The sequence below is a fragment of the Primulina huaijiensis genome, chromosome 16, assembly GCF_012295235.1.
Source record: "Primulina huaijiensis isolate GDHJ02 chromosome 16, ASM1229523v2, whole genome shotgun sequence".
Classification (NCBI taxonomy): Eukaryota; Viridiplantae; Streptophyta; class Magnoliopsida; order Lamiales; family Gesneriaceae; genus Primulina; species Primulina huaijiensis.
In genome coordinates this window covers 19,081,248-19,109,017 of record NC_133321.1, presented here as the reverse complement: position 1 = coordinate 19,109,017, position 27,770 = coordinate 19,081,248, and the positions used below count along the sequence as shown (strand labels likewise).

Here is a 27,770-nt window from a genome sequence, read left to right as displayed (position 1 = left end):
AAATATAGCATATGCCCTTATGATCATTAAATAATATTCATTATTATAGGTCTTTTTGTTTTGTTTTTTCTATATTAATTTATTGATGGAATCTAAAATTAAAGAAAAATAACATATCATTAAATTCATTAATAATGTAAATAATAAAAATAATTCATTAATGGAATCTAAAATTAAAGAAAAATAACATATCATTAAATTCATTAATAATGTAAATAATAAAAATAATTAATAAATATCTCTTTGTTTGTTTGTTTTTCCATGTATTAAATCATAAGATTTTATGTGCCAATTTTATTTTTAATTTGAGTAAATTAACATTCATAAATAATGAAAATAATAAAAATAATTAATAAATATCTCTTTGTTTGTTTGTTTTTCCATGTATTAATTAATATTCTAAAATAAATTTAAAAAAAATGAAATATAGTATATTTTTTGAAATGAAATCTACATTCTATTTTTAAAAAATTTAAAATAGTAATAATATTAATAATAAATAAATGTTTTTTTTCCGTCTATTAATGGGCAAAAACTTGTGTGAGACAGTCTCACGGGTCGTATTTTGTGAGACAAATCTATTATTTGAGTGAACCATGACAAAATATTACTTTTATGCTAAGATTATTAATTTTTATTGTGAATATCGGTAGGGTTGACCCGTCTCACAGATAAAGATTTGTAAAACCATCTCACAAGAGACATACTCCTATTAATGACTTGTAAAATAAATTGAAGAAAAATAAAATTTAACCAAAATTTTTTGGAATGAAATTTAAATTTAGCCTTTGTTTTTCGAAATGAAATTTACACTGCATTTTTTAAAAAAAAACTATATCTATAATGAAATTTAAAATAATAATAATAATAATAAACACATGTTTTATTGTTAGTTTTTCCCAATTAATATATGAAAACGAATAGAAAAAAGACATGCGTTTATTAATATTATTTAACGAAAATAAAGACATATATGTAAATTCACACAATTATATTAGATTTTTCAAATTTATTAGTCGTGTATTATTTACGTTATTAATATATGTTAATTTACTCAATTTAAAAATAAAAATTAGCCCAAAAACTCTTATGAGACTGTTTCACGAGTCAGCAGCTTGATGCACGAGAACTTCCCAGGAGTTCACCCATAATGCATGCTTAACCCAACAAAATTGAATGATAGTAAAATATTAATTTTTTAGTTTAAACATTTCTTGATCTTTATGTTAAAAGTTATATTTGTTAACCAAAACAAGACTTTTATTTCTTACAATTGTGATCTACCGTGCAAATCTCTACACTAAACTAATGATGAACATAATGATGATTGCACTGACGCGAGTGTCAATAGGCCAAACAGCAAAACCCTGTGTGTGACAAACATAAGTAATTGTTTGATACTATAAGAGAACACTTCAAAAAAAGCAAAATGAGTTTAAACTGATTTTATGTATAATAATTACTATTATATACATCAAAGTGATAGAAAAATGAGGAATAAGAATGAATTCAAATCATTTTAGGTGAAACAAACTGTTCTTACATTTACGGTTACTTAAAATGATTTATAAAATTTTTAAAATTTTCTTATATATTTTTTTTAATATCTTTTTCTTTATGTCCTGTCAAGTTTCCACCAATAAATACTTGTAGAACTTGTAGCTACTTTTTCAAGGACGTGATTTATGCATATAATTTTATAACTTCAAAATATATTATGAGAAATTTAGAAATTATGGTTGCTGTAAAAAATTTTTTTGATAAATTTGTTTTTGTTTTTGTTATTTTTACTTTGAATACTCATAGTCTAATTATTTTTTTTTTTACAAATTTAAGGTTGTGATATTAAAATAGGTGTCACAGTGATATTCAAAATATATTTCTGATTATGAATCATATTAATAAATATTTTTATGTTAAGACAGAATATTACAACAATACATACTTATATATATAACTTAAAACAATTCAATTATATTAGTATCCAAGAACTCAGGAAAAAATAAAATTTGAACTTTATCTAGGTATCATAGATTGAATTTATTGTTGAAAAATAAAAGATAGTGAAAGTAAGTTGATATATGTTCTCTTCATATCATCTTTTTATGTTCCACACGTGCAACACACGTGCACATCTTCTAGTATATATATATATATATATCAGATGAAAATATATAAGGTTTTAAAATGTCTGTAGTTTTATCCTCGCAAAAGCATCTCAAGAAGACTATATTACATTATCTAATTTCCACGGCCTCAGCATGGTGCAAATTTAGTTAGTTACTCTTCACTGCATGTCAGCAAGGCACTTCGCAGCAAGTCAATTTGGTGCATTGAAGGACAAGTCGAATCTATTAACAGAAAAACATTATTGTAGAACTTAAGTTTTTATGCTTGTATATTTACAGGCAGCTCGATTATCCAGGTCAGGAAAATATCCCAAGTATTTTATCCACCAAATACTCTGGATTCTCCGAGAGTCAGACTTCAAGCAACATGGTCTCTCAAGTCCATCAGCACCATCAATTTCAGCATCAAGTCCCTATGCAGCCAGCAAATATATCGAATATACAATCATCGGCTTTGCATTCCAATTCAAGTACTCTAAGGCAACAGCAGCCAATACATGTACTTATGATTCCCACTGACGTCTATGGATCTTTTTGTTGCAACTCTTTAAATTGTTATATCAGGACTTGGACACTAGGTACAGGTTCAGGAATTTGGGAGAGTGGGAGCGAGATGGGAAGAGATGATCGATGTCACGCCCCGAAACCGGGGTTGGTCGACATCGGCGTTGTTCATCAATCATATAATCGAAAAACAACCAGCCTTGTAGCACAGTGTAAACCGAAACCAGTTTATTTCATAAATTCGCAAAGTTTGGACATTGTCTTTACAACTGAAAAATAAATAAATGCGGAAACGTTTTACATGAAAATTAAACTTCTAAAATTCGAAAATAATGAGAACATGGCCAAGACTAATCTCGAGATCACCATCCCCAGAATTGTTCCGACTCTTCTTCCTCAACATGTTCTTCTGATTTATCTGGGGAGGGGAGAGTAAAGGGTGAGTATTTTGGGAAATACTCAGCAAGTGGGGGCCGTTCGAGTACACAACAACATGCACATATATTTTCGAAATACACACACACGCACACCATGCATATTTGACTCATACCACATTCGTATCCTTGACCTGACACTGAGATTCCTCTACTTTCAATGGTTTACTGAATTCAGTCCCTAATTTTTATTCCTCTAAGGGGGCGAGGCCGAATCGGTTATATCCCCACCGTATGAGGGTCATATCATAGTTGGGATTCCCTCCCATATCAAGTTGAATCCTCACAGTGTCAACATAAAACCCATGCAGAAATCATAACCAGAAGGGGGTAGAAGAAGAATTGTACTCGACCGAAATTTCAAAAAAACGAAAATGCATACACCGAAATTACACATTTAAAACAAGCCCACTTACCTGATCTTTGATGAGAAAAAAACGTGAATAGAAAGGAATCTTGCACTGGAATTTCGAACCCTAGCTTCGGGTTTGGACTGCAGCAGCGCTTCGCTTCTTCGCACACGGAGAGAGCAAGCTCTCGAAAATCCTAAGAAAACTAGGAGAGGAACTCGAAAATTTGGAGTAGAAAATGGTGTGAATTTTCGAGTTATAGGCCCTCCTATTTATAGGGGTTGGCTGCTATCTCGATCGAGTTTATCCGCGCGTTTGAATTTGAATCAAATCTTCATCTAGAATCGTGATCTAATCTAAATCTTTATCCCTGGTCCTAGATAATAATTTCGAAATTTGGATATCCTCCTTGGATGAATTTCGAAATTATGCCTTGTCCAGGCTGCAACAATTTCGACTTTTGTGTCTAATTCTCAATATTCGGTAGACTTTTTATTCCCCAATAATTATATTTCTTAAATCCCAATTATTTCCCTACCTAAATTCGAAATTTAGTGGTATTTTTCCAAAATAAGATTTTGATATTTTTCTTTTTTTTTTTTTTTAAAATCATGGTAGTTAAACTATTAAATTTTTCCCAAGCCTGTATTTTATATCGTGTAGACTTCCCTGTAGTGAACGATTTTCGAAAATCCATAATAAATTATCCAATAAATTCGAAAATTCTATGGTATATTCTTCAAGATTTTGGAATCCAAGATTGAGTCATCTTCTTGCTTAAATCTTTATCCAGGTATATCAAATCTTAGGTCTATGTCGGGTGTATAACTCAAATTTTGAAAAAAAATATACACGATATTATTATCCACTCAACCTTTGAAAAATCTTGCAAATATTACATCTTAAAATGAGATAAATCCTGGTATCCAAAAATATACTATCCTGATTACAATATCTAGGATTTTACAATCGAGGTGGAGATATTGAATAAATTTTAACGGCAAAACTTGTAGTTTTTAAATTTTTTTACATCAAATTCAAAATTTTAATTGCCTTCTGATTGGAAGGAGGCAATCACCCCCTCTTTCCTCCAGATCTAGCCTTGCTGCTGTCCATCTCAAACAAAAAATTTCAGATTTTACTTTTATGTTTTTTTGAAAATGCAAGCTTTTGCCCTCCCAAAACCCATTGAATTGTCCCCACATGAAATGCAGGGGTTCATGCCAATTGGACTTAGACTGTGAAGTATCTCATAACACTTATCTTGCTCTTCTTGAAAGACAGACTTAGCATTGCTCGCAATTCCTAATATCGATACATGAAGCCATAAATTTTTTCTATATTTCAGCAGAGAGAAAGCCCCACTTTCGGAATGCTGCAACAACAACATAAAATTGGAAATCAATCAAGTTCCTTTATGGTGAATGGTCAAGAATCATTCAATGTAGTTCAACACTCTGATCAATCAACATCACATAAGCATATAATGCAGCTGCCTCAAAAAATGCAGTTGCAACCGATGTTACAGAGAACTGCTTTTCTTCATTCTCAGAATGTGATGGCTATTGATCAGAAGATGCCAGCAAATCAATCGCAACCAATTCAAGTTGGATCTTCGCAAGGTATGTTCACAGCTCATACACATAGATCACATATTGTTTAGATAAATAATTAAAATTGTCTTGGTGTACTTTTGAAATCACATTCTAAATGCATGATTGTTTCTTCAAGTAAAATGACTTGAGTTGGAAAATGAAAGAGAATCAGAAACATAGTAGTTCTATTAATCTCATTACACAATAATGCTGATGGTTGGTTTTCATCCTTTCCTAATTGACGATTCCTAAGAGTAAAAAGAGCAATTTTTTTCATCAGATAAATGATATAATACTAGCATTGAATTTGTGTGTTATAGAAAGATGCTCAAATCCATGTCTTAGATAACGAGATCAAAATAAATCTCAGAATAGATGTGAAAATATGTCGAACTTAACTCCTTTTTAACTAAGATTGTTAATGTAATTCCCCTTTTTTGATAACCGCTCTCTGACACATAACCTTCTCGCTGTACGTCGCATTTGGCACTGATTTTTCTAGATATTTTTGCTTATTTTATTTTTACAAGCAGTTACAAAACTCCATGTTTCAATGTCCTATCCATTCAAATATTTCTGTCTAATGTAAGATTTTTGTCTGTTCAAAGGATTATTAAACTACAATTCTCAAGTCGGGTTGATGAATTCCAACAATTGGGTTGATCCAGCAGGTAAAAGTACTACTGTTCATCTATTTGTCTTGAAAAACAGTTGTTTTAATCACTACTTAAAGTAAGTTCTCTTGTCTGTGAAGAATATGGAATTCAGATTTGTGCTTTTTCGTCTTCTCTATGTGTTGCGATTTTGCTGACAGATTCAGTTCGTGAAGGAAATGTACATGTCCGATCTGATCAAATTATTCGAGAAATCACAGGAATTGAGGCATCTGGTATGAGCCGTGTCTATTTTTATGTTTTCATGTGACAGAAACAGATCATGTATGTTCATTTGTTATCCTTTTTATCATTACCGTTTGATACTGATGTTGGAAAGTATGAATTTCTCACGCAGGCAACCAATGCAGAGTTAGTGGCAAAACACAAAAGGAATAGGAATTTTGCAGAAAAAATAATAAGATTCCTACAGTTGTCCAAGATGGATCTTATGATGAATTACAGAAAAGAGAAAGTATACAGTATGATTAATGTGGTGAGGACTCACCTTGATCGAGTAATTGCCAAGAATCACATTCCGTTGCAACGGCACCCTCATCAACATGCTGAGATGTCTGGTGGTATGTTGAGAACATCTCAGATGCAGCAAAGAGCAAACTTTCTTCAGTACAAAATGTCTAATCAGTGCCTGAACAGCACACGTAAGGGAATGCCACTGTCTTTGAGGCAGCAAGGGACAAATAAATTTCAGGTCAGCCCTTCAGTTGGACTTGGAAAAGGAGACACATCGTCTATAACAAACTCCAATACATATAACTTGTTGGGTTCAGGATTTCAAAAAGGCGTTGAACAAATGGCTCGTAATATGTTACTCCATCCTTCAAGTGGAGCCGCTAACAGCAATGATACGATTACTCTACACCAAAGAGTTGCCTCGTCAAAGAACATTTTCAACTCCTAGGATTCTTCTATCAACTCTATTACTCAAAAATCCATTTCCATTTCACCTCAGCAAAATAAGCATCGGGATCAACCTATGGAAATACCAAATCTGAAGCAACCATTACAACAGACACTGGCTGAAAAAAACAAGCTCGGGTGGTACTGAAATTTAACAAAGATTTGAAGTACGGATATATTTCAGGATTCAATCAAAATCATTCAATTTCTTCCTCATATCATGTTGGTTCTCCTAAAAAATCTCAGCACTCTTCCACATATATTGAGCCAAAGGATTTGTCATCCACCTTTTCCAATTCTGCAACACCGTTGCTATCCACTCCCTCGCCACCAGTTGTTCCTCCTCTGACTCCATTAACTCCCTCTTCGGCACCAGTAGATTCTGAGAAATGTCATTCAAGAATTCATTCATTGTCACTTGAAGAGAGGAGAAAAGTCCATCAGAAGCCTGCTGCTCTATCTCAGCTAAAAAACACAAGCCAAAATCAATCCTTTATAACTGAAGAAACTGGATTACTGAAGTCTCCTTTGCTTGCAGAGTCCAGTTCTCCAGTAGTCAATCAGCTGCCCCGTGCTAAAGAATGCCCATTGGGGCGACTGGTTGAAGTGGTCTGTCCATTTTTTACACTATTTATATCTGTTTGTGAGATATATCCAACAGCACACACATTCACTTATGGAAGGCTTGGATGGTGTAACAATTATTTATATATACATGTATTTGCATAACTACTATCAGGAGAAATTTATTTTTTAGTTTTGTGTTGCAGGTGAAGTCTGTATCGGCCAGAACTCTAAATTCTTCACTATGGGATATCTGCGCTGTCACGAATATAACTGACAGAACATCAAGAAGCCTCTTTCACATTGAATTAGATAGGATCTTTGTCCAGGACCTGGCTGATGATATTAGAAATTATGAAGATGGGAACTTCAGCATGATTTATGGAAGTGTCATAGAGACGAGGATGAAGCGTCAATTGAGCACCATAGTTTCTGATCATTCATCATCGGAAATGGAATTGAATGCTGATTCTCGCATGAAGAGGCTTAAAAAAGAGGTATCCTTTTAATTTTCACCTCCCATATCAAAAATAAATTTTCTTGGCGTGCAGAATTTTGAAAATAATCTTGTACTCCAATATCTAAAATTTTGTAATGTATAATCACAGCCTAGTAATCTCATCTTACAAGAGATCAAGGAAATTAACCATATGCTTATTGAATCTATGGTGGATGTGATAAACACGAAAGATGTTTTCTGGGCTGAAGCTGATAAAGCAATCCTCATTAGGTGTTGTTATAGTCCAGTAGGACTCGCTGATGAAATTAGGATCCCTGGTTCCTCAGAAAAGATGGTAACACGTTTTGTATCTTTTTCTTCCTTTGCTTTCTGGAATTTCCAGTGAATAAGTTAAAACAATATTATTCCCTGCTTACAGTTTCCCACTCTGCTTCTGGAACTGATTGTGACTCCTGATTATCCAAATTCTTCTCCTGTCGTGTCGGAAGCATTGCTTCTTGATTTTAGGTGAGAAACCAATTATTATACATTATTTTTGTGACTAAGTTTTTCTGTTACAGGCATTGTTTAGTAAAATGACATGCATTGTTTAGTAAAAGCTTTATCTTGTTGGGATTCATTTGCTTGCTAATGGCAGGCCTATAACGTGTTAATGACACTCCCTATTTTCAACTAACGGCGTAAATGAGTATGGATTTGCGAGTTCAAAACAAATTGACTGGAGGATATATATAACACAATAAAAAATGAAGGTTTTATCGCAGTCTGACATAAAAATGTGTCTGATATGTGTGCTTTATCTCACAGTGGAGATGATGAAGGGAAAGATCTCTGTTTGAAGGCAAAATCCATTTTCAGTTTGTCACTTAGAAAATGCTCGCAGCCGATATCACTTAAAGAAATGGTTAAAACTTGGGATGCTTCTGCTCGCGAAGTGTTTCAGGAGTTTGCTGAGCAAAGGGGAGGTGGTAGTTTTAGCTCAAGATACGGCAAGTGGGAAAATGTTATTGCTTCATTTCTAGTTTCCTAATTTTTTTTCCTTTTTTGCGGAAAATTTTGTATAATTAGAAGCTGATGCTGTAGAGCATTTAATTATGTGTATGTATTTTGGAAATGTTGAAAGTCTTTTCTTCGTTCTGGTAAATTTTCTCTACTCTTCTGATAGTTCATAAATCTCTGTTTTATCAGTGTAAAAATGACCTACCTGCCCGGATGTTTTTTCTTTTCACCTTTGTCATTTATACTTTTGGTTCTGAGACTTGTACTAGTCATATTCAGGTGACTTCACCAAGAAAACAATAGGTAATAATAGTCGGGAATCTGCACACGGTGCCAAATCGAGGTGGAGCATGTTGAGATTTTTGAACTCGATTTAAGATCGAGCTCGAGCTTGTCTACAGAATGCCCTTACTGCATGTGTAATTGCGGACAAACGGAAGGACAAAAGTATTAATTTAAATCAGATTCACACAATGATAATACTAATAATATTCATTACCTGAGCTCGATTGTTTGACGAGCACTTGAGCCTGAGAAATTAAAGCTCGAGTTTAACTCAAGCACTACTTAGAAGCTATTAGCAATTACAAGACAGTGTTTTTCAGATTGTGAATTTTGAGATATTCTAGAATGAGTTGAAGGAGTAAGCAATTAGATTTGTTTGCACCCCTTATCAGGGAGAGAAATTTAGTGCTATCTTGTGTGACAACTCTATATCTAACTGATAGCATGGTAACATATTAAGATGTGACGTTCTGCAATACAAACAGATACTTGCAGCATTTGGCATCCTAACATTCAAAATTTTTACTTCTTTCAATAGGTTACTTAAAATTACAAGTCACAATTTAAAGTATAAGTTCCAACACATATACATATATCACCATAAATAAAACTAAAAAGATCGAAAGGGCAAAATTATGTATATTCCACAGGCAGAGGCTGGTACATCCATATAATTGTGATAAGCTACATCACCAAAGCTCTAAAAGCAGCACAAACTTCAAGGAATAGAAATGGAGGTCCCTTTAACTGTTGCAAATCCAATACGTACAACTCTCCACTTGCTTTGTATAGCTGGGAAATTGTAACTTTATTACATACTTGTCTTATGCACAAAATTTTAGCAGAAAAATGAAGTTTTGATCATTACTTGTTGGGAAACATAGGACTACAAGAGTTCTCTTTAATTAAATGAATTTTTTTTGAATAAAAGATCGGGGTTGCAGTGTTTGAAAGTTTTTTATAATTTATACTCCACTTCTATATGTCTGTGCCATCTATCATTTACTTGTAAGCAAATTGAGCCAAGAATCTCCAGTTCAAATACATAACATGAACCAAAACTCACCTGAATTTCGAACTTGACAGCATCTCCAGATCCAATACAAATTCCTCTACTGGCAGATACCGAACACCTTGAAGGAGGCGGTGACCACAAGCACTTCATATTATAGCTTCCAATTCTCTTCCATTTCACATTCAACCGATGGAAAACATTTATAACTTCTACCATTGTTTCTCCTGGACTCGCCCGAGACTGAACATAAACAAAATTATACAGAAAGAATGATAACTAGCATGTTGAAAGATTTTCTAATATCCGAGCCCCACGATAAATATTACCTTTAACCCAAGGGTCCAATTACTTTGTCCATGCGAAGCCGATTCTGGATATTTCTGAAGATTATCCGTGCTCAAACTTTCTTGATTTTGAATATGGTTAGTGACTTGAACCGGAGGGCGGCCATGCAACAACATAGTGTATGTAACCGTGGCCTGAAATGCCAAAAGAGGTTTTCGTATGGCCAAAGGATAAAACTGTAACTACAACGTTTAAGTCGGATACAACACCTCGTTCTGCAAATGATTCTGAAGCGATCCAATGACTTCTCGAATATCAAATCCCTTTTGAACCATATCTTTCACGACGTCTATATCGACCTTTTTCAAAAGTTACAAGAAAGGTTATTCTTAAATTCAATCATTTATAAGATCAGTAGGTGTGTCACCGTCCAGGTTCCCGCCTCATGACCCATGCAACACGTGCACATTTCTCACAAACTGAATTGGGTAGTATATTATTAGATGTGTTTATCCTTTTCTAAATATAAGATCATCCAAGAACATGCACCTACCTTTTCTGTTTGGTTTAAATAATCTGGTGATGGATTCGCGATATATGGCGGAAGACGTATCATAAACCACGGGTGCCTACGTATTTCAGGGATAGATATGCGTTTCATAGGATCAACGACTAGTATTCTTGAAATCAAATCCTGAGCACTCTCGGACAAGAGATTCCCAACAGGGTATACTCCACTCTACCAATCAAATAACTTGAATCAAGAAATAACTTTCAACCGCTTTAAATTTTTTTTTAAAAAAAAATCTAAATTTCAGTTACCTTTATCTTAGCATATAGGCCAGGAATATTATCATCATCAAAAGGGAGCCTCCCACAAAGAAGGGCGTATAAAATAACCCCACAACTCCACACATCCACCTCTGGACCGGCATATAGTTGCCTACATATGAGCTAGTAGAAAATAATGTAAATATAAACTAGAAAGTAAGTTTATGACAAGGTAGAATTAGTTTTGCGTAGGTTGAAAAACCTCCGGAGCTGCATAATTTGGGCTTCCGCAGGATGTTTTAAGAAAATGTCCATCACGCATAACGTTTCCAAAACCAAAATCAGCGATCTTCACATTATGTTTCGAATCAAGGATTAGATTTTCAGGCTTCAGATCACGATGCACGATCATGTGATGATGACAGTACTCAACTCCTGAAATAATCTATTCTGACATCAAGTAACATGCTGTCTTGATTAGAACAATCTTTCTCAACTACAACAGAAAATCACGGCCTCATACCAGTTTTACAAGAATCCTATATACCTGTTGGAAAAAGTGGCGAGCCTCGTCCTCTTCTAGTCTACCATGTTCTGTGATATAGTAAAACAGTTCACCGGAGTTCATGTACTCCATCACCACATAAACCTTTGTCGGTGTATCTATCACCTCGAAAAGTCGAACTATGTGAGGATGAAAGAGTTGTCTCATAATGTTGATTTCTTTCCTCACTGAAACATAATGAAGAAGCACAAAAACACACAGAATCATCGTGTTAGAATCTCGATAAACACAAATTTGACATATTCAATCAATCCATGGCCTAGAATGCACAGAAAAGTAGGCCTTGTGTACCTTTTTCTGCTTCAGAATTATCAATTGATTGGCGATCAAGAATCTTTATGGCAACTTTAAGCCCTGTTAAAGTATGTACTGCTAATTTTACTTTACCAAAAGCGCCAATACCAAGAGTCTTTCCGAGCTTGTAACGCGGTAGAACGTTTCGGCTCGATTTGCCACGCCTTCCGAAACTTCCTCCATCCATCTTAGGACTACCAATACATATGCATAAAGATGAAATGTTCATAGATACCCAGAAAAAAAAAAACCACTTTTCACATACACTAATCAAAGCCTCAACTTAATTAATTTCGAGTTAAATTCAGCATAAACATGCGGTTCCACCTACCATGTTAAGTTTTCGGATTAAACCAAGCTATCATTAAAGTAAGAAAGTCACATAATAGAATCCTCAAACAAAGAAAAAAGAAGCTAACTCAAGATAGTTTATACAAATTATGTGGGCTAATTCAAGAAAATTTATGCAAAACTTGAAGAAAACATAGACAAAATCATCAATCTAAAGATTATGCGGCAATCATACATCTGAAATATGAGCGGTACGTCACTTGAACAAAATCACATGCTATAGTGAGTGTTTTTTGTTTTGTTTGTTCGTATCAAATGTATTTACAAAGTAATAATAGTGAGCGTAAAATAGCAGCAGAGATTAAATCACATATTGATTAAACGAAGACTCGAATTGTGTTCTCCGTCAAGTAAAGTGCGAGTTGATTCGGACACCATTAAACAAAGTGATTGTTCTTTGGACTCAACGTTGACGAATCTATAACAAACAAAAGTTACTTCGTGGGAGTAACAACATATCAAACCAAACTTATGAAAAATATGACAGCAAGGCTAAATTGTACTTTTTTGTCTTATATAGAAATCAGATGAATTAGTTTATTACTCCACAAACAAACTCGAGTTTTTTCATTGTGATTTTAAATTGTGTTATTCAAATTAATTGCATAGTTACGGGTGGAAAAGGGATTTTTTTTTTGTTTGTCGATAAGATACCTCGAGCTGTTATCGTCAAGTGTGCACAGGATAAACCCACAATGACTTACAAAATCATTTGGCTAGAAGTTCATAGATGACATTCATTGGTTGTGTGATGGGTCAGTGTAAGCCTCCGATCCTTTGATTCGATGTATTCTTTAATTATTATATGCATTAAATAGGAATAATTGATGTGCATTAAATTTAAAAAAAAATGGCGAATCAAACGTCAAGGGTGGAATGATCCAAAGCAGATTTTGGAGGTACAGGTATACAGTTGGTTGGAGAATAAGAAAAATTGATCTTTTGTTTGTTCCTTACTTTTGTATTAAAATATTGATATAAGCGGTGAGTCATTTTGTTTTTTAATATTGGTCAACTATTTGTTTAAGAAAATAAACTTCTCAAGTGTATTTATAGTTGACCAAAGTTATTTTGCAAATTTATCCCAGTTCATCATACTAAATAATAGATATATACATTTCGTTACTGAATAAAACATGAGAGTATTGATTCACAAAGAATTTCGATCAATGTGAACAAATTTTATTGTGTTGAATGCACACACGAAACTATAAATTACAAATACGTGAATACTAACCATTAATTTTCACAGAACCACCACCTGTTTTGATTTGCAATATAGAGGAAATCTAGCTAGAAATTGAAGGCCAAAATTAGTTGCTTATCATCCACAGTTGCATCCATAACATTGACACCACCGAAGCTCTAAAAGCAGCTTACACTTCAAGGAATAGAAATACAACTCTCCACTCGCTTTGTACAGCTGGGAAACCGTAACTATTTTCACATACTTTTTGTCTTATGCATCAAATTTTAGCAGAAAAATGAAGCGTGAATTAAATTGTCCAAAACCATATGACTACAGGAAAAAGAAAGAAAGAAAAGTTCAAATCTTGCGTTGCATAATTTCACGTGTCTCTCTCTGGGCAGTCTTGAGCCAAGAATCTCGATTTTAGAATACAAAAAATGAACCAACACTCACCTGGATTTCGAATTCAATAGCATCTCCAGATCCAATACAAATTCCTCTACTGCCGGCAGATGTTGAATAGCTTGAAGGAGGTGGTGACCACAAGCACTTCATATTATAACTTCCTATTCTCTTCCATTTCACATTCAACCCTTGGAAAACGTCTAGATCTTCCGCTATCGTTTCTCCTGGACTTGCCTGAGACTAAACCAACATGACGAAAGCATACAGGCGGAACGATGGAACGTTAATTGGCATGTTGATAAAAGACTTCCTAATATCCAAGTCAATGATAAATACTACCTTCGAGCTAAGGGTCCAATTACTTTGTCCGTGCGAAGCCGATTCTGAATACGTCTGAAGATTATCCGTGCTTGAACTTTCTTGGTTTAGAATATGGTTAGAAACTTGTACCGGAACGCTGCTATGGAACAACAAAGTGTACGTAATCGTGGCCTGAAACGCCAGAAGACGTTTTCTTACAAATGAAGATTAATGAAGGCGTAATTTTGACGTTTGAGTTAGCTACAACACCTCGTTCTGCAGATGATTCTGAAGGGATCCAATCACTTCTCGAACATCGAATCCCATTTGAACCATATCTTTCACGACATCGATATCAACCTTTCCAAAAGTTTAAAGAAAATGTCAGCCTTAAGTTGGAAAAAATGGCTCCCCTTGTATTCATTCTGAACTTGATAAAAATAATTAATCCAAGTTGGTAAACCATTGTATGGTCTTGAAAACACATTCACACTTTTCTTACACGGAGATCGATTACTAGTACTACACCATTCAAACACACTTACCTTTTCTGTTCGGTTTAAATACTATGGTGATTGATTCACGATATATGGTGGAAGACACATCATAAACCATGGAGGCATACGTGTTTCAGGGATCAATATTCATTTCATAGGGTCGACGACTAGTATTCTTGAAATCAAATCTTGAGCACACTCTCAGACAAATGATTTCCAACAGGGTATACTCCACTCCACCATTCAAATGACTTGAATCGAGTGATTATATTCAACTGTTATAAACTATAAAAACGAAACAAAAAATTCAAATTTTGGATCACCTTTATCTTAGCATATAGGCCAGGAAGATTATCCTACAAAAGGGAGTCTCCCACAAAGAAAGGCATGTAAAATAAGTAAATAACCCCACAACTCCACACATCTACCTCAGGACCAGCATACAGTTGCCTACATATCATAAGTTTTCTCAGCCAATTCGGATCTATCTGATTCATATTGTTGCTAATAAATTATTGAACTCAAGCCAATTTCTAACATGTTTAAATTTATTTCAAAATCAAATAACTAAATGAATTTGATAGTTAACAAATTTAACCATTAACAAATATTTTAATATTCATCAATATATAATATGCTCAATATTGACTAACAAGATATCACATCTTGATAATCTACTTCAGATTATATAAATTGACCTTGAGTTCTAAATCAAATTCAAGATCGAAATAAAATTCGTTTATGAGATTTGAATCGATCTTCGAACCACCGGCCCAATAAAATTTTAATCCAAACACAAATAAGATCGTATTTGGATTTTTGCATCGAAAATCAATCCTATCAACTATAAATGACTAAATTACTTAGACAATTAGTGTGCCTCAATTTTTTAAAAAAAAATGAAAATATTTGAAAACCATTGAACCTATGATAAGAATGTATAGAAAATAAAATATGATAATACGACATGGGCCTGATTCGTCTGTTGGATCAGCCCAGCCCACTGTAATGACCTAAAGTTTCTCCCGACCCTTTAAATTTGCCCGGCCCGTTTTAAGGGTGGGTCCTTTATTAACGGGAAAAGTCTGCACTTTTGAAATACATTCCCTCCAATTTGCGGCATGAACACTGCCACCATAGAAATATTATTCTCTCTGCTAAACTCTTGCAGTCACACAAGATCATTGAAAAAAATTCAAACAGTTCACCAGAAAATAATTTCTTCAGGTTTGCAAAAGAACTTAGCTTTATGTAAAAACCTCATTAATCTTTACATCTCATGCCGAGCATATAAATCAGCAAATTCAGTTTTTCTGAGCGTAGAAAACCCGTTAGATATTACGTTATGGAATGGATTAATGGCATCGTATACGAAGAATTTCATGTATACAGAGGCACTTACGTTGTACGAAAATTTGCTTCAGCTCCCTTATTTGAAACCAGATAGTTACACATACCCAAGCGTGTTGAAGGCTTGTGGTGGATTGAGGAGAGTAGATTTCGGGGAAAGGATTCATGCAGATTTGACAAAATCTGGCCTTTTATCAGATGTTGTCATATCTAGCTCTTTGATTGCTGTGTACGCCAAGTGTGGTTTGTTTGGAGCAGCTGTGAACTTATTTGATGAAATGTCCGAGAGGGATTTGGCTTGTTGGAATAATGTGATTTCGTGTTACTATCAAAGTGGGCAGTCTGAAAAGTCTTTGGAGTATTTTGAAAGGATGAGGAGTTTGGGGTATAAACCCGATTCAGTGTCTTTTACAACAGCCATATCTTCATGTGCTAGGCTTTTGGATTTGGAAAAGGGGGAAAGCATTCATGAAGAACTGGTGAGGAGTGGGGTTGCATTGGATGCTTATGTGAGTGCTGCTCTTGTGGATATGTATGGTAAATGTGGATGCTTAGAGAAGGCTAGAGAAGTTTTCAATGAAATTCCGAACAAGAGCTTGGTTTCATGGAATACAATGATTGGAGGTTATAGTCAGGTTGGGGATAGTTTTTCATGCATTAAACTTCTAGTGAGGATGAACCAAGAAAAACTTATGCCGAATTCGACAACTCTAAGCAGTCTGGTAATGTCTTGTGCTAAATCGGCCCATCTCCTTCATGGAAAATTTATCCATGGCTACATATTAAGAAAAAATGTGGAATGTGACATCTTCATCAGAAGCTCGTTAGTTGATCTGTACTTCAAGTGTGGATGCATCACGCTTGCTGAGAAAGTATTTACCATGATGCCTAAAACAAATATTGTTTCTTGGAATGTAATGATTTCTGGATATGTATCAGCAGGCTGTTACTTTGAAGCGCTGAATATATACAATAACATGAGGGAAGCGAGAATAAGCCCTGATGCGATAACATTCACTAGTACTCTTTCAGCTTGTTCACAAGTACATGCACTAGAACGGGGAAAAGATTTACACAAGTGTATCATTGAGAGTAAGCTTGATTCGAACGTTATATTGATGGGCGCTGTTCTTGATATGTATGCCAAGTGTGGTGCTGTGGAAGAAGCTCTAGGAGTGTTTAATCAGTTATCAAGAAGAGATTTAGTATCATGGACTTCGATGATAGTTGCTTATGGTTCTCATGGTCGATCATTCGAAGCTTTGAAACTTTTTGAGGAAATGTTACAATCTAGTATACGGCCAGACAGAGTCACCTTTCTTGCAGTGATTTCTGCTTGCAGTCATGCAGGTTTAGTTGACAAGGGACGACATTTTTTTAACTTGATGATTAATGATTATGGTATCCAGCCTACATCTGCTGAATACTCTTGTCTTATGGATCTCCTAGGACGTGCTGGCAGGCTACATGAAGCTTATGAGCTACTAGAGAATGCACCTACCATGAAAGAGGATGTCGAGTTGTTAAGTACACTATTTGCTGCTTGTCATTTGCATGGGGATATAAACTTAGGGGAGAAAATTGCAAGTTCCCTTATTGAGAAGGATCCAGACGATATATCGACTTATGTGGTTCTAGAGAAGATGTATGCTGCAACCAAAAATTGGAATGAGGCTCGCAAGATTAGATTGAAAATGAAAGAAGTTGGGTTGAGAAAGAATCCAGGGTGTAGCTGGATTGAAGTAGATAGGGAAATCCGGTCATTTTTAGCCGAAGACAACACATCCCCCGGTGCTGAGTCTGTTTTTGACTGTTTAAGTTTGATGTATTGTCACATGGAGAAGGATGAAAATGTAAATCAAGCAGCTCTGTAAATAAACAAAGCAAAGTTAGTAATTAGTAGGGGTGTGCTGACGGTAAGCATAAGCAGCGAATAGTTAGTAGACACCTCAGATGGCCATAACTACACCAAAAAAGTTATCCACATGGATTTGTTTACTGTTGTTGGATTTGTGTGGGCAGTAATTGTTCTATTGCCTTGTGTGGCTGTCTACGTGGCATAGATATTTGAATGGTGCTTCAATAATCCAACTTAAAAAATTTGGGTTCAACTGCATAATTGAACGATTAGATTGTGGCAGATATTTGAGCAACGGGTTGCAGGAATAATTGCGGGGAGTGGGATTGTTGAGTCTGGCTAACCAGGAGTTGCCCAAGTATCATGTATATAGAACTAATTCGGTATGGTATATCGGGTTTTCCAAAGAATATCATATATCGTGCTGAAAAATGAATATCGATACCGTATCAAAATTTCGGTATGACATAAATTCCATATTTTTCTTATAAAAAAAATTGGTATATCGAAATTTCGATACGGTATCGGTATAATACCGTCTGTACCGAAACTAAAAAAAAAAGATTGGTTTTATTCACATCGAAATATCCAATGTTTTTTAATGTCATACCGATATTGAAATTAACATTATATTATATTTTTTAAAAAATATTTTTTTTTTAATATTTTGGTATATACAAAAATTTGGTACGGTATGATATCATACCTAAATTTATGATATACCTTTAAATTCGGTATGTACGGTATTTTTTCATATAGTAAGCACGATATATCGGAATGCTCGATATTTTTTCCCAACCCTACGTTTATAGTTGTATGAGTGGCTCAATGATTGAATATCATAACTTGATAGATTTTGTAGTTTAAAATATTCAATTTGCATTTTGTTATTAATTATAATTTTGATATAAATCATAATGGCTTCGAGATGGATACAACAACAAATTTGACAACATACATTTAAGTAGTGGTCGTAAAAACTTATTTTAAGTGTTTTCAAGCTTTTAGTCGATGAATGTTTGAAAATTATATATAAAAGTTGAAAAACATTTAAAATAAACTTTTGTAAACATTAATTTAATCTAGTGTCATTTATCATCCGAATGGTGACCATTTCAAAGGGACCCTTTCAGAACATTTCCCACTCCAATAATACCCACTAACTTGCAGGAGTTTGAAGAAAATTATCAAAAACGAACCCTCTGTCATAGAAATCGACATGTTAATAGCAATGACAACAGCATCCAAACAAGAGACCGGAAAGAGCTTTGCTGTTTCAGATGTACATTTGATCCATAAGAATTAGCCAATTGATATTGCATGTGTCCTAGTTACCAGTAGTCTTTACACGAACAGGCACCATTATGGAAGTGATGGAAGCGATATGTATCCCTTACAGTGATAGTTCTATTGACAACCTTTGACACTAATTTAATCCAATTGTGACAATCAATACATACACGCAAATTCTTCATCACACGCAAGGGAATATTATTATTCAAACATAGAAGTCCAAATGCAACAGCTAACTTTTCACTGTGAATATGTGCTGATGGATCCTTCTGCTCCAATTCCAAATCATTCCATAGGCTGTTACGATCTCGTACATAACCAATTGCAGCCACCTGCTCGTTCAGATCCAGCAAGTAGGTGTATATCTCATCTGCAAGAGGATGGAGTTTATCACCAGCAAAAAATGCATGAAATATATTTTTTACTTCGACCCAACTACGGCCAGGCTCTTTCTTAACACCTCTTTCTTTCATGAATTGTCTTGCTCGATCCCGATACTCCCATTTCCCTGTAACAGCATACATGTTTGACGTGAGTACATGAGAAGCTGAATCTTCAGGTTCTAATTCTAAAAGGTGCTTTGCTGCAACTTCGCCAATTTCTGTGTTCTTGTGAACTGTGCAGGCACTTAAGAGGGTTCTCCAGACCATTGCATCTTGTTGAATTGGCATAGAATCCACAAATGCTCTTGCACGTCGCAATTGGCCCGCCCTCCCAAGAATATCAACAACACAGGCATAGTGCTCTGGTTTTGGTACCAACCCATGCTGTTCATGCATGGATTCAAAGTAGCTCAACCCCTCCTCCACAAATCCTATATGGCTACAAGCTGACAAAACACCTACATATGTTACATGGTTTGGCATGATTTGCAACCTTTTCATTTCCTCAAAGAGCTTTATGGCTTGTCCACCATATCCATGTTGGGAATAGCACGTAATCATAGCATTCCATGATACTTCATTTTTCTCAGGTGTCTCAATGAACATCCTTTGGGCACCATGTAGGCTTCCACATTTTGCATATAATGTAATCAAAACATTACATACTTCAGCCTCAGAGATGTTACCAGTTTTCATTATATTAGCATGAATTTGCTTGCCTAGATTTATATTTGTTAAATTTGCTGCAGCACTAACTGCAGACCCATAGGTGAACACATTAGCTTCCTCACCAGCTTGAATCATTCGGCAGAAGACCTTCAGTGCTTCCTCATTCAGTCCGCTCTGTGAAAAACCCGATATCAATCCATTCCACGAAATAGTATCTCTATTGCATATTTTCTGGAATGTTGTGTATGCTTCTTGTATACGACCGCATCTAGCATAGAGACATATAAGTGCATTACCAATCGAAAGATCCATTAAGTAGCCAGAGACTATAGACTGACTATGAATTTGACGTCCTTGATTGAGAGCTTGAACTCCAGCACATGCACTAATTGCACTTGCTAATCCAATTCCATCTGCTTTAATCCTTAGTTCTTGCATCTCCTTAAAAACATTAAGAGCTTCAACAAACATGTCATGCTGTGTATATCCAGCAATCATGGATGTCCAAGAAACAACATCGTCTTTACTAAAACGCTTGAATATTTTCCAAGCAGTTCCCAATTCTCCAAGTTTAACATACATATCTATAAGCACACTACATGCATAGACATTTGGCTGGAATCCATTTTTTATAACTTGGGTGTGAACCTGCTCTCCTAAATCAAGAGCTCCAACAGAAGTACAGGTTCTCACTATACTCGGATAGGTGTACTCATTAGGTTGCAAACCAGCAGTTTGCATTTGCGAATAAATACGGAATGACTCTTGGAGATCACCCAGCTGTCCATATGCTACTAGCATCACATTCCAGAGGACCACATTACTGGATTGTGTTTCGGAGAAGAATTTATGGGCTGTTTTAACATCCGTGCATTTTACATACAAGTCCAGTAAAGAACCCTCGACTATTACATCCAAACACATTCCTGCCTTTATTGCATATGAATGCAGTTGCATTCCCTTATGAAGAAGCCCCATTGATGCACAAGCGGCCAAGATACAAGCAACAGTAACGCTATCAGGCTTCAAGGATACCATCAGCATTTTCTCAAATAACTGGAGAGATCTCTCATTTGATCCTTGCATAGAATATCCTGAAATCAGAGTGTTGTACGAAACCTTATCCTTTTGTTGCATTTCAATGAAAATCAGTTCAGCGGCTGTTAAATTCCCACATCGAGAATAAAGCGCCACAAGAGAATTGCACACAAAGAGTTCTGATGAAAATCCCCACTTGTAAATTATAGCATGAAGTTGTTCTCCGAGTTCATAGGAGTCTATTTTAGTGCATGCACTTATAATGCTTGAGAAGACGTATGGGGTAGGGAAGACTCCAGATTTTCTCATCTCATTGTAAAGGAGAATACCTTCTACTTCACAACAATTTTGGGACAAGCCTGATATCATGGCAACCCAAGTACCGCTGTCCCTCGTGTACATGATGCTGAAAATTTGAAATGCACAATCTACAAATTCATTCTTCAAGTAAAAATCTATTAGGGGATTACAAACGAGTGGACTTGCAAGGAAACCAGAATGGACACATTTAGCATGAATCTGCTGAACATACTGAACAGAAACTTTAGTTCCACCGCAAGCCCTCAAGGCATTAGCCACAACAACCTCATCCAGAGCGACATTATTTTTGCACTTTTGCGAGCATAAGCTAAAAGCTTCAGCATGTAACTTCTTACCTGTAAAACGACAGAAGAAATATCATTTCTTTTTCCAGGAGGTAAAATTTCTACAGCCCAGAACATGGTTTTCCACAGTTTGAATCCAGTTTCTTTTTCACCATTTTACAAAATAAAGTAACATGAAAAGTTTACCAGATTAAAATAATTTTATCACTCGAATTGAAGTGTTTTCATAGAGGAATCAGTTTATCTATTTAAAAATTGATAAAATTTAATTTTTTACTATAGTTGTTATATTGTTGCCTCTGGCATTGACCTGTTTGTCTTTCATCATTGGTAGTACAAAACTATGTATGGAGACACAAAACATGCATCATAAACACAATCACATCTAGTCGTTTGTACAGTGCCGAAAGGTCGCATAGGGTAGACATAACACGAGTGGAATGGAAATGAGATCAAAGCAAGAGGTCTACTAGCTTGTCAGAGGTTGATCGTTCTAGTTAGATCCACGAGTTTATTAAGTTATTCTGTTATCGGATATCTCACTTTGGTATCACCTTCATTCTACCATCATGTTATGTTTTACCCTATGGTTTTCTGAAACATTACTAGTTTAGATTTTGATTGAGTTGTACACGTTGTAACTCAGTGTATGCTTTCCGATAATCCATCACAAAAAGATCGCCATAAAAAGCCAAGACTCAATTGTGGCCATGGGGATTATTTTATGTTTTTAATTTGTTGTGTAATGTTTATGTCAAATGTCACAGCAGATGTTAGCATTTTTAGTGCGATTAAATACCATTGTCTTACATACAACTTTAATCATTCTTCTTGTTCATAATTTATTACATATAATTCTTGGTACTTCAAAAATATATAACTTTTGTTAACCAAATAGATAACAAAGGTTTAAAATGGGTTGAACTTTAAAAACCTCAAAAACATCATCAGAATCAACACTGAACGATTGGTGTTCCAAGAAACAGCATACAAACAAGATGACTAGAAGTCAGAATACCTTTAGCAAATGCAATTGTCAATATTTCAGCATGAACATTATGGGTATCGAGTGACCATCTTTTCCCGAGGAGTAAATGCACCTTGCTTGAGATCAAGGGCAAAGTTCTTGAGATCCTCATACATGAATGGCTATCAGGCAAGCAGCAAATTTAAACATGATTAGGCTATGCTTGTATAATATGTGTAACTTTGGTATAATATGTGAGAATGAAGTATAACTCAAGATAGAGTTTCATTGGCCAAAGAAGATGAGAAATGACCTGTACAATCGTTAAAAATAAAAGAATTTGTAAATTCATTTGGCGTCGCCAATACTGGATGCTGCTAGAAGCCGCTGACTAGTTCAAGTTCGCTGGGTCATTAGCAGTATAGGTGCCGATAATATAAGATAGATTCATGTGTTTGTTGACTGCGATTCTGCTGATAATTCGAGGGTGGCTGGATTTATGGACTGGTGGATTATTCGTATTGATGGCAGAGAATGAGTGCGGACAATGGTATTTTGGTGCTGTGGGTATTCCATCTAACAGTTGGAGAAATACAAGTCTGGCATTTCACCGAACAAATATAGGACGGTGGTGTATGCTTTACGCAGATAACGCCCAACCAAAATCAAACAGTAGGAACATAAATTTAACAAGCGGAATCGTCACCAGCCGCTGCGGTCTGAGCTGCGCACTTCGCTCGCGGATAGCCTCTGGGACTGTTGGCGAAAGCGGGGTGAAAGAAACAAGGCAGAGTCTGCATTCAACAAAATGGCTGAGGTGGTTCGTTGCTAGCGTGCAGGCGGCGATTGGGTTTGGGTATATGTTAGCTAGCCTGTACTGGGCGCTGCAACGACGGAGGTGCGTAGTGAATCGCTGCTCAGGTGCGCGGACAGCTGCAGGTGGTGGCGGTTGAGTGAATTTAACGGTTTTGTTTTTTTGGACTCGTCCTAAACTTTTTTCATTGTCGTGAAATAAATTTTAATAAAACCAAAATTAATATATCACACTTATTTATACATAGCAAAACATAAATAAAATACAAAATGGAAGGATGATTTCTGTATCGCCCGTGGGCTATCCCTTGGGCTTTTTCGGGATTTCTCTAGCAAACGGATATAATCTCTTACGGACTTTTTCATCCTCAGTCACTCATATAATTTCTCACCCTAGAAAATTGTATCAATATTCTAGAAATCTAGGGACTTAATCATGGAGATTGTGAGTTCGAATGTTTGAGAAAACGAAAGAAACAATTTTCAGGGGTGTGATATTTTATTAGTGACGGCGCATGAGAAAATAAGTGAAAGAGAATATCTCAGAAAGAGCTCGTGTCCGGGATAAGGTCTCAGGGAGTCCAAGATGGAGATAGTTCATTTTTGTTACAATTTCATTCCTAAAAAAAGAGAGACAACTCACTTAATTTCCATAGCTTAATTTATTTGCGATAATATGTAACAATTTCCCTATCCTATGATTTATTTTCCATTATAGATTTGGGATATGTTACCCATTTTTGTGTGTGGAATGTTTAGTCACACCAACATTTATTTTTGCACCTTCATATGAAAATTTTGAAAATTTCTAATTAATAATCTATTCCAGGGATCTTTTCCTTCTCTGACTTTTTTTAACCCCAAGTCCTTATAAATTACAGTGCTTGGCATTGTATACGAAATAAAAGATACATAGATAAAAATGGAAAGCATCATCAAGCTTCTATGCGTGATTTTCTGTGTGGCATTTACCAGCCTAGGTATATTAGACGTTCTCGAATTTATAAGAAAATTTGCATTTTTTCTTGTATGTTTGTTTGTCGTTTTGCAGTTTTGATTATCTAGTTCATTATATTTTTTACTTTTTTATATATAATTTTAGTCATTTTTCGACGTGGCACTGACGTCTGTAATGTCACATCGACGTTATGAAGAAAAAGACTAAGTTTTATCAAAAATTGAAAAATATAAAATTAAAACTGAAATTTGATAGCATAGATAATCAAAATCGTAAAGAAACAAAGATATATATAACTAAAAATTGTAATTTTTTCCATTTGACTTGTTGTCCTAATTTTATATTACAATTTAATTAAACTATGAAACTCCTGGAATAATTTCCAAATTATATCCACAGTTAGCAAATTAGATCCTCCGTTTTACCAATTTGAATAAAGTATTTTTTTCGTATTCTATAATCATGCATCATTTGGTGTGAATGATAAAACATAAATTGATAATACATTTTTGTTCCTTCCAATACTTGACTCGAGTTCTGTGAACGATTAAAGTTATACATATACTTTAGTTTAACGTCCATATATTCTACTTCATTCTTCATCCTATTATTCGAACTACAACGGTTCCTTAATGTATATGCAGGGAGTATGGCAGAATGCCAGTTGAGCGATCTGTTGATCAAACAAACAGCGACAGGAGCAGTAGTGAAAAACAAAGCCCAGTGGAATGTGACGGTGACAAATAATTGCCCATGCACTCAATTTAACGTGAAACTTTTGTGCAAAGGATTTAATACTGTGGAGAGATTGAATCCTGCGATCATCGTAAAATCTGGGGATTTCTGTCTTCTGATCAACGAAGAGCAGCCCATCCACCCATTTGTTACGCTTAGTTTTACTTATGCTTGGGAGGATCAGTTTACCTTCAAGCCTTTTTCATCTAATGTTGCTTGCTCTTGAATATTGTTAGTTACATTGTACTGATATGTCATTAATAAAATCCACATTATATAATATAAATAATTTATTTTTAGATTATTCTCGATAATATATTTTATTTGCAAAATAATAATAATGATTTTGATAATCAATTAGTTTTACGGAGTAAATCTTATCTGTAGATTTTATATTGATTGAGTGAGATTTGTTAACATTTTCTCTTTTCAAAATGCTGATTCGCCTCGAAATTTTATGGGGAAAAAATTATTCGACTTAATTACACTGCATCTTTATGCTCCTTGACATTTGAGACCCCTAATTCTAAATTGATTATATAAATTAAATTCTACTTTTATATAAACCAAAGGGGAAAAAAAAAGACAACTAAAATATTAACATTCTACAATGGAAGTCATCATCAAGCTTGTTTTGGCCATTTTCTTCGTTGCGGTTATGAGCCAGGGTATGTTGAAAATTCTCAAATTTTGTCCTGTTTATTCAAGAGAAAAGCTTATCTTTCCAATGACATGTTGGATCGAATCACCTCTAAAAGAAGATGTTAATATCACTTCACTTTGCATTTTTATCAGGGAGAGTTCAACCACCATGTGATTTGAGGAACCTGGAAATCAAGCAAGAAGCAACAGGATCGGCAGTAGGTGATCAAACACAGTGGAATGTCACCATAACAAATGCTTGCTCGGCATGCAATCAGTCTAAAGTGAAATTATTGTGCAAAGGGCTTGAAACTGTGGAGCCGTTGAACACTGAGGTTGTCACAAAATCCGGGGATTATTGTCTGATCAACAATGGTCTGCCCATTCTCCCTGGTGTTACGCTTAGTTTCACTTATTCTTGGGAAAAACAGTTTGTATTCAAGTCCTATTCATCAAAGGTTCACTGTTCTTGATCGATTAACGAGTACATGGGACTTTGTTCGAGCCTCGTATTATTGATGGAGGAGTGAATCTATTAAGATGCCCTTGGCCACAAAAACAGTACAATTCATACAAAAATCATTGCTCGTAATATATCAATTGGACATGAATATAAGGCAACCCTATTACATTTGTTCATTTCCCCTCGAAAATTTTTACGTATAAAACACATCGTATGCAACACAGTGGCAAATTGCAAAGCATGTCGCTCGCTATAGTCTTTTCCAGCATATGACTTAGCCTGAACCTTGATGCATTTAGCAAGTTACCTTGGTATAAATGATGGTATCAAATATTTGTAAGAAATATGACACATGTTAAACGAAGTAGCGTGTACAAATTGAAATTGACGACGGCCAAGAAAAATTAAGATGCGTACACGATTTTCCTTCTGAATCTCGACTCCCAAAACACTCGGTGATGGTATGAGTGTGCCTATAAATACCGAAGGCATTGAGGTCCCTAAACACACAATCTCATACAAAAAATACACCATCTAAAGGAGTGTTGAAGTGTTTAGAAGGCTCCAATCGAAAAGAAATCAGAAAGCTTCAACAAAATTTCAATGACCGGAGGTAATTTTCGATTAAGCTTCCGCATATTACATATCATGTTTATATATACGTAGAAACATGATTTTAAGAAAAATATCTAACATTTGGTATCAGAGCCGTGATACCTCAGCCTTGAAAAATTTTGTTTTCATTTTCTGAAAATTCGATATCGAGAAAGTTTTACGTAAAAACTTGAAGTTGAAAATTGGATAAAATGATATTAAGAAACTTACCTGAGTATTTTGTTCTAGGTTACACCTTAAACTTCTTCCTTGAAATTTTTAAAAAATTGAAGATTTTTTTTTTTAAATCTTCGGATGAGATGAATAAGAAATTGCTGAGAGGAAGAAGACGAAGTAATAATGCATTTCGAATGAATTCTTTCTGATAACTTAATTTAAATGAGCATGGCCTATGTATAGAAGTTGTCGTTGAAATTTGGTATCATTCACGTGAAATGCTATGCAAATTTTTACTTTATTTTATTTTTTTTGTGGGACCCACACAATTTAACATGTGCTTACAAAGTGTCGGTTATTATTATTATTTTTTTTAAAAAAAAAATTTAATTAAGTATGATACCCACATTAATTATTATTCTTATTTTTAAATAATAATAATAAATAAATAAATAATGATTAATGTGTTATTAAGTTATATGTATAATTCGGTACATATAACATTTGGTCAAATAATTTGTACACATTAAAATAATTTCAAGTTCGAAAGTAATTTCTAATACATGTTTAGAAATTATTTTTGCATGTTAAATAAAATGTCAAATATTATGAATAAGTGTTTGATGTGTACATGCAAATTTAATATTATGTTTGCAATT

The 27,770-nt window shown here is 34.8% G+C and overlaps 3 protein-coding genes and 1 long non-coding RNA gene across 4 annotated transcripts; 2 read left to right on the top strand and 2 right to left on the bottom strand.

Moving 5' to 3' along the window:
- Positions 1-2,437: 2,437 nt before the first annotated feature.
- LOC140961259 (uncharacterized) lies at positions 2,438-5,754 on the top strand. The gene is made up of 3 exons (XR_012172322.1): positions 2,438-2,628; positions 4,766-5,039; positions 5,621-5,754. It is a non-coding gene; the product is annotated as an uncharacterized lncRNA (long non-coding RNA).
- Positions 5,755-9,401: 3,647 nt separating this feature from the next.
- LOC140962011 (SNF1-related protein kinase catalytic subunit alpha KIN10-like) lies at positions 9,402-12,577 on the bottom strand. The gene is made up of 9 exons (XM_073420853.1): positions 11,822-12,577; positions 11,513-11,697; positions 11,228-11,410; positions 11,017-11,148; positions 10,748-10,933; positions 10,464-10,553; positions 10,236-10,388; positions 9,961-10,149; positions 9,402-9,686 (listed from the first exon to the last, which is right to left on the bottom strand). Exons 1-9 carry the CDS (start codon positions 12,051-12,053, stop codon positions 9,579-9,581), a joined length of 1,458 nt encoding a protein of 485 aa, XP_073276954.1. The 5' UTR covers positions 12,054-12,577; the 3' UTR covers positions 9,402-9,578.
- Positions 12,578-15,683: 3,106 nt separating this feature from the next.
- Positions 15,684-18,149, top strand: LOC140961130 (pentatricopeptide repeat-containing protein At5g27110). The gene has a single exon (XM_073419428.1). The coding sequence runs from the start codon at positions 15,688-15,690 to the stop codon at positions 17,788-17,790; it is 2,103 nt and encodes a 700-aa protein (XP_073275529.1). The 5' UTR covers positions 15,684-15,687; the 3' UTR covers positions 17,791-18,149.
- An 836-nt stretch (positions 18,150-18,985) lies between these two features.
- Positions 18,986-23,730, bottom strand: LOC140961738 (pentatricopeptide repeat-containing protein At4g13650). Its single transcript, XM_073420413.1, has 2 exons — positions 22,781-23,730; positions 18,986-21,813 (listed from the first exon to the last, which is right to left on the bottom strand). The coding sequence occupies exons 1-2, from the start codon at positions 22,899-22,901 to the stop codon at positions 19,106-19,108; spliced, it is 2,829 nt and encodes a 942-aa protein (XP_073276514.1). The 5' UTR covers positions 22,902-23,730; the 3' UTR covers positions 18,986-19,105.
- Positions 23,731-27,770: the final 4,040 nt, after the last annotated feature.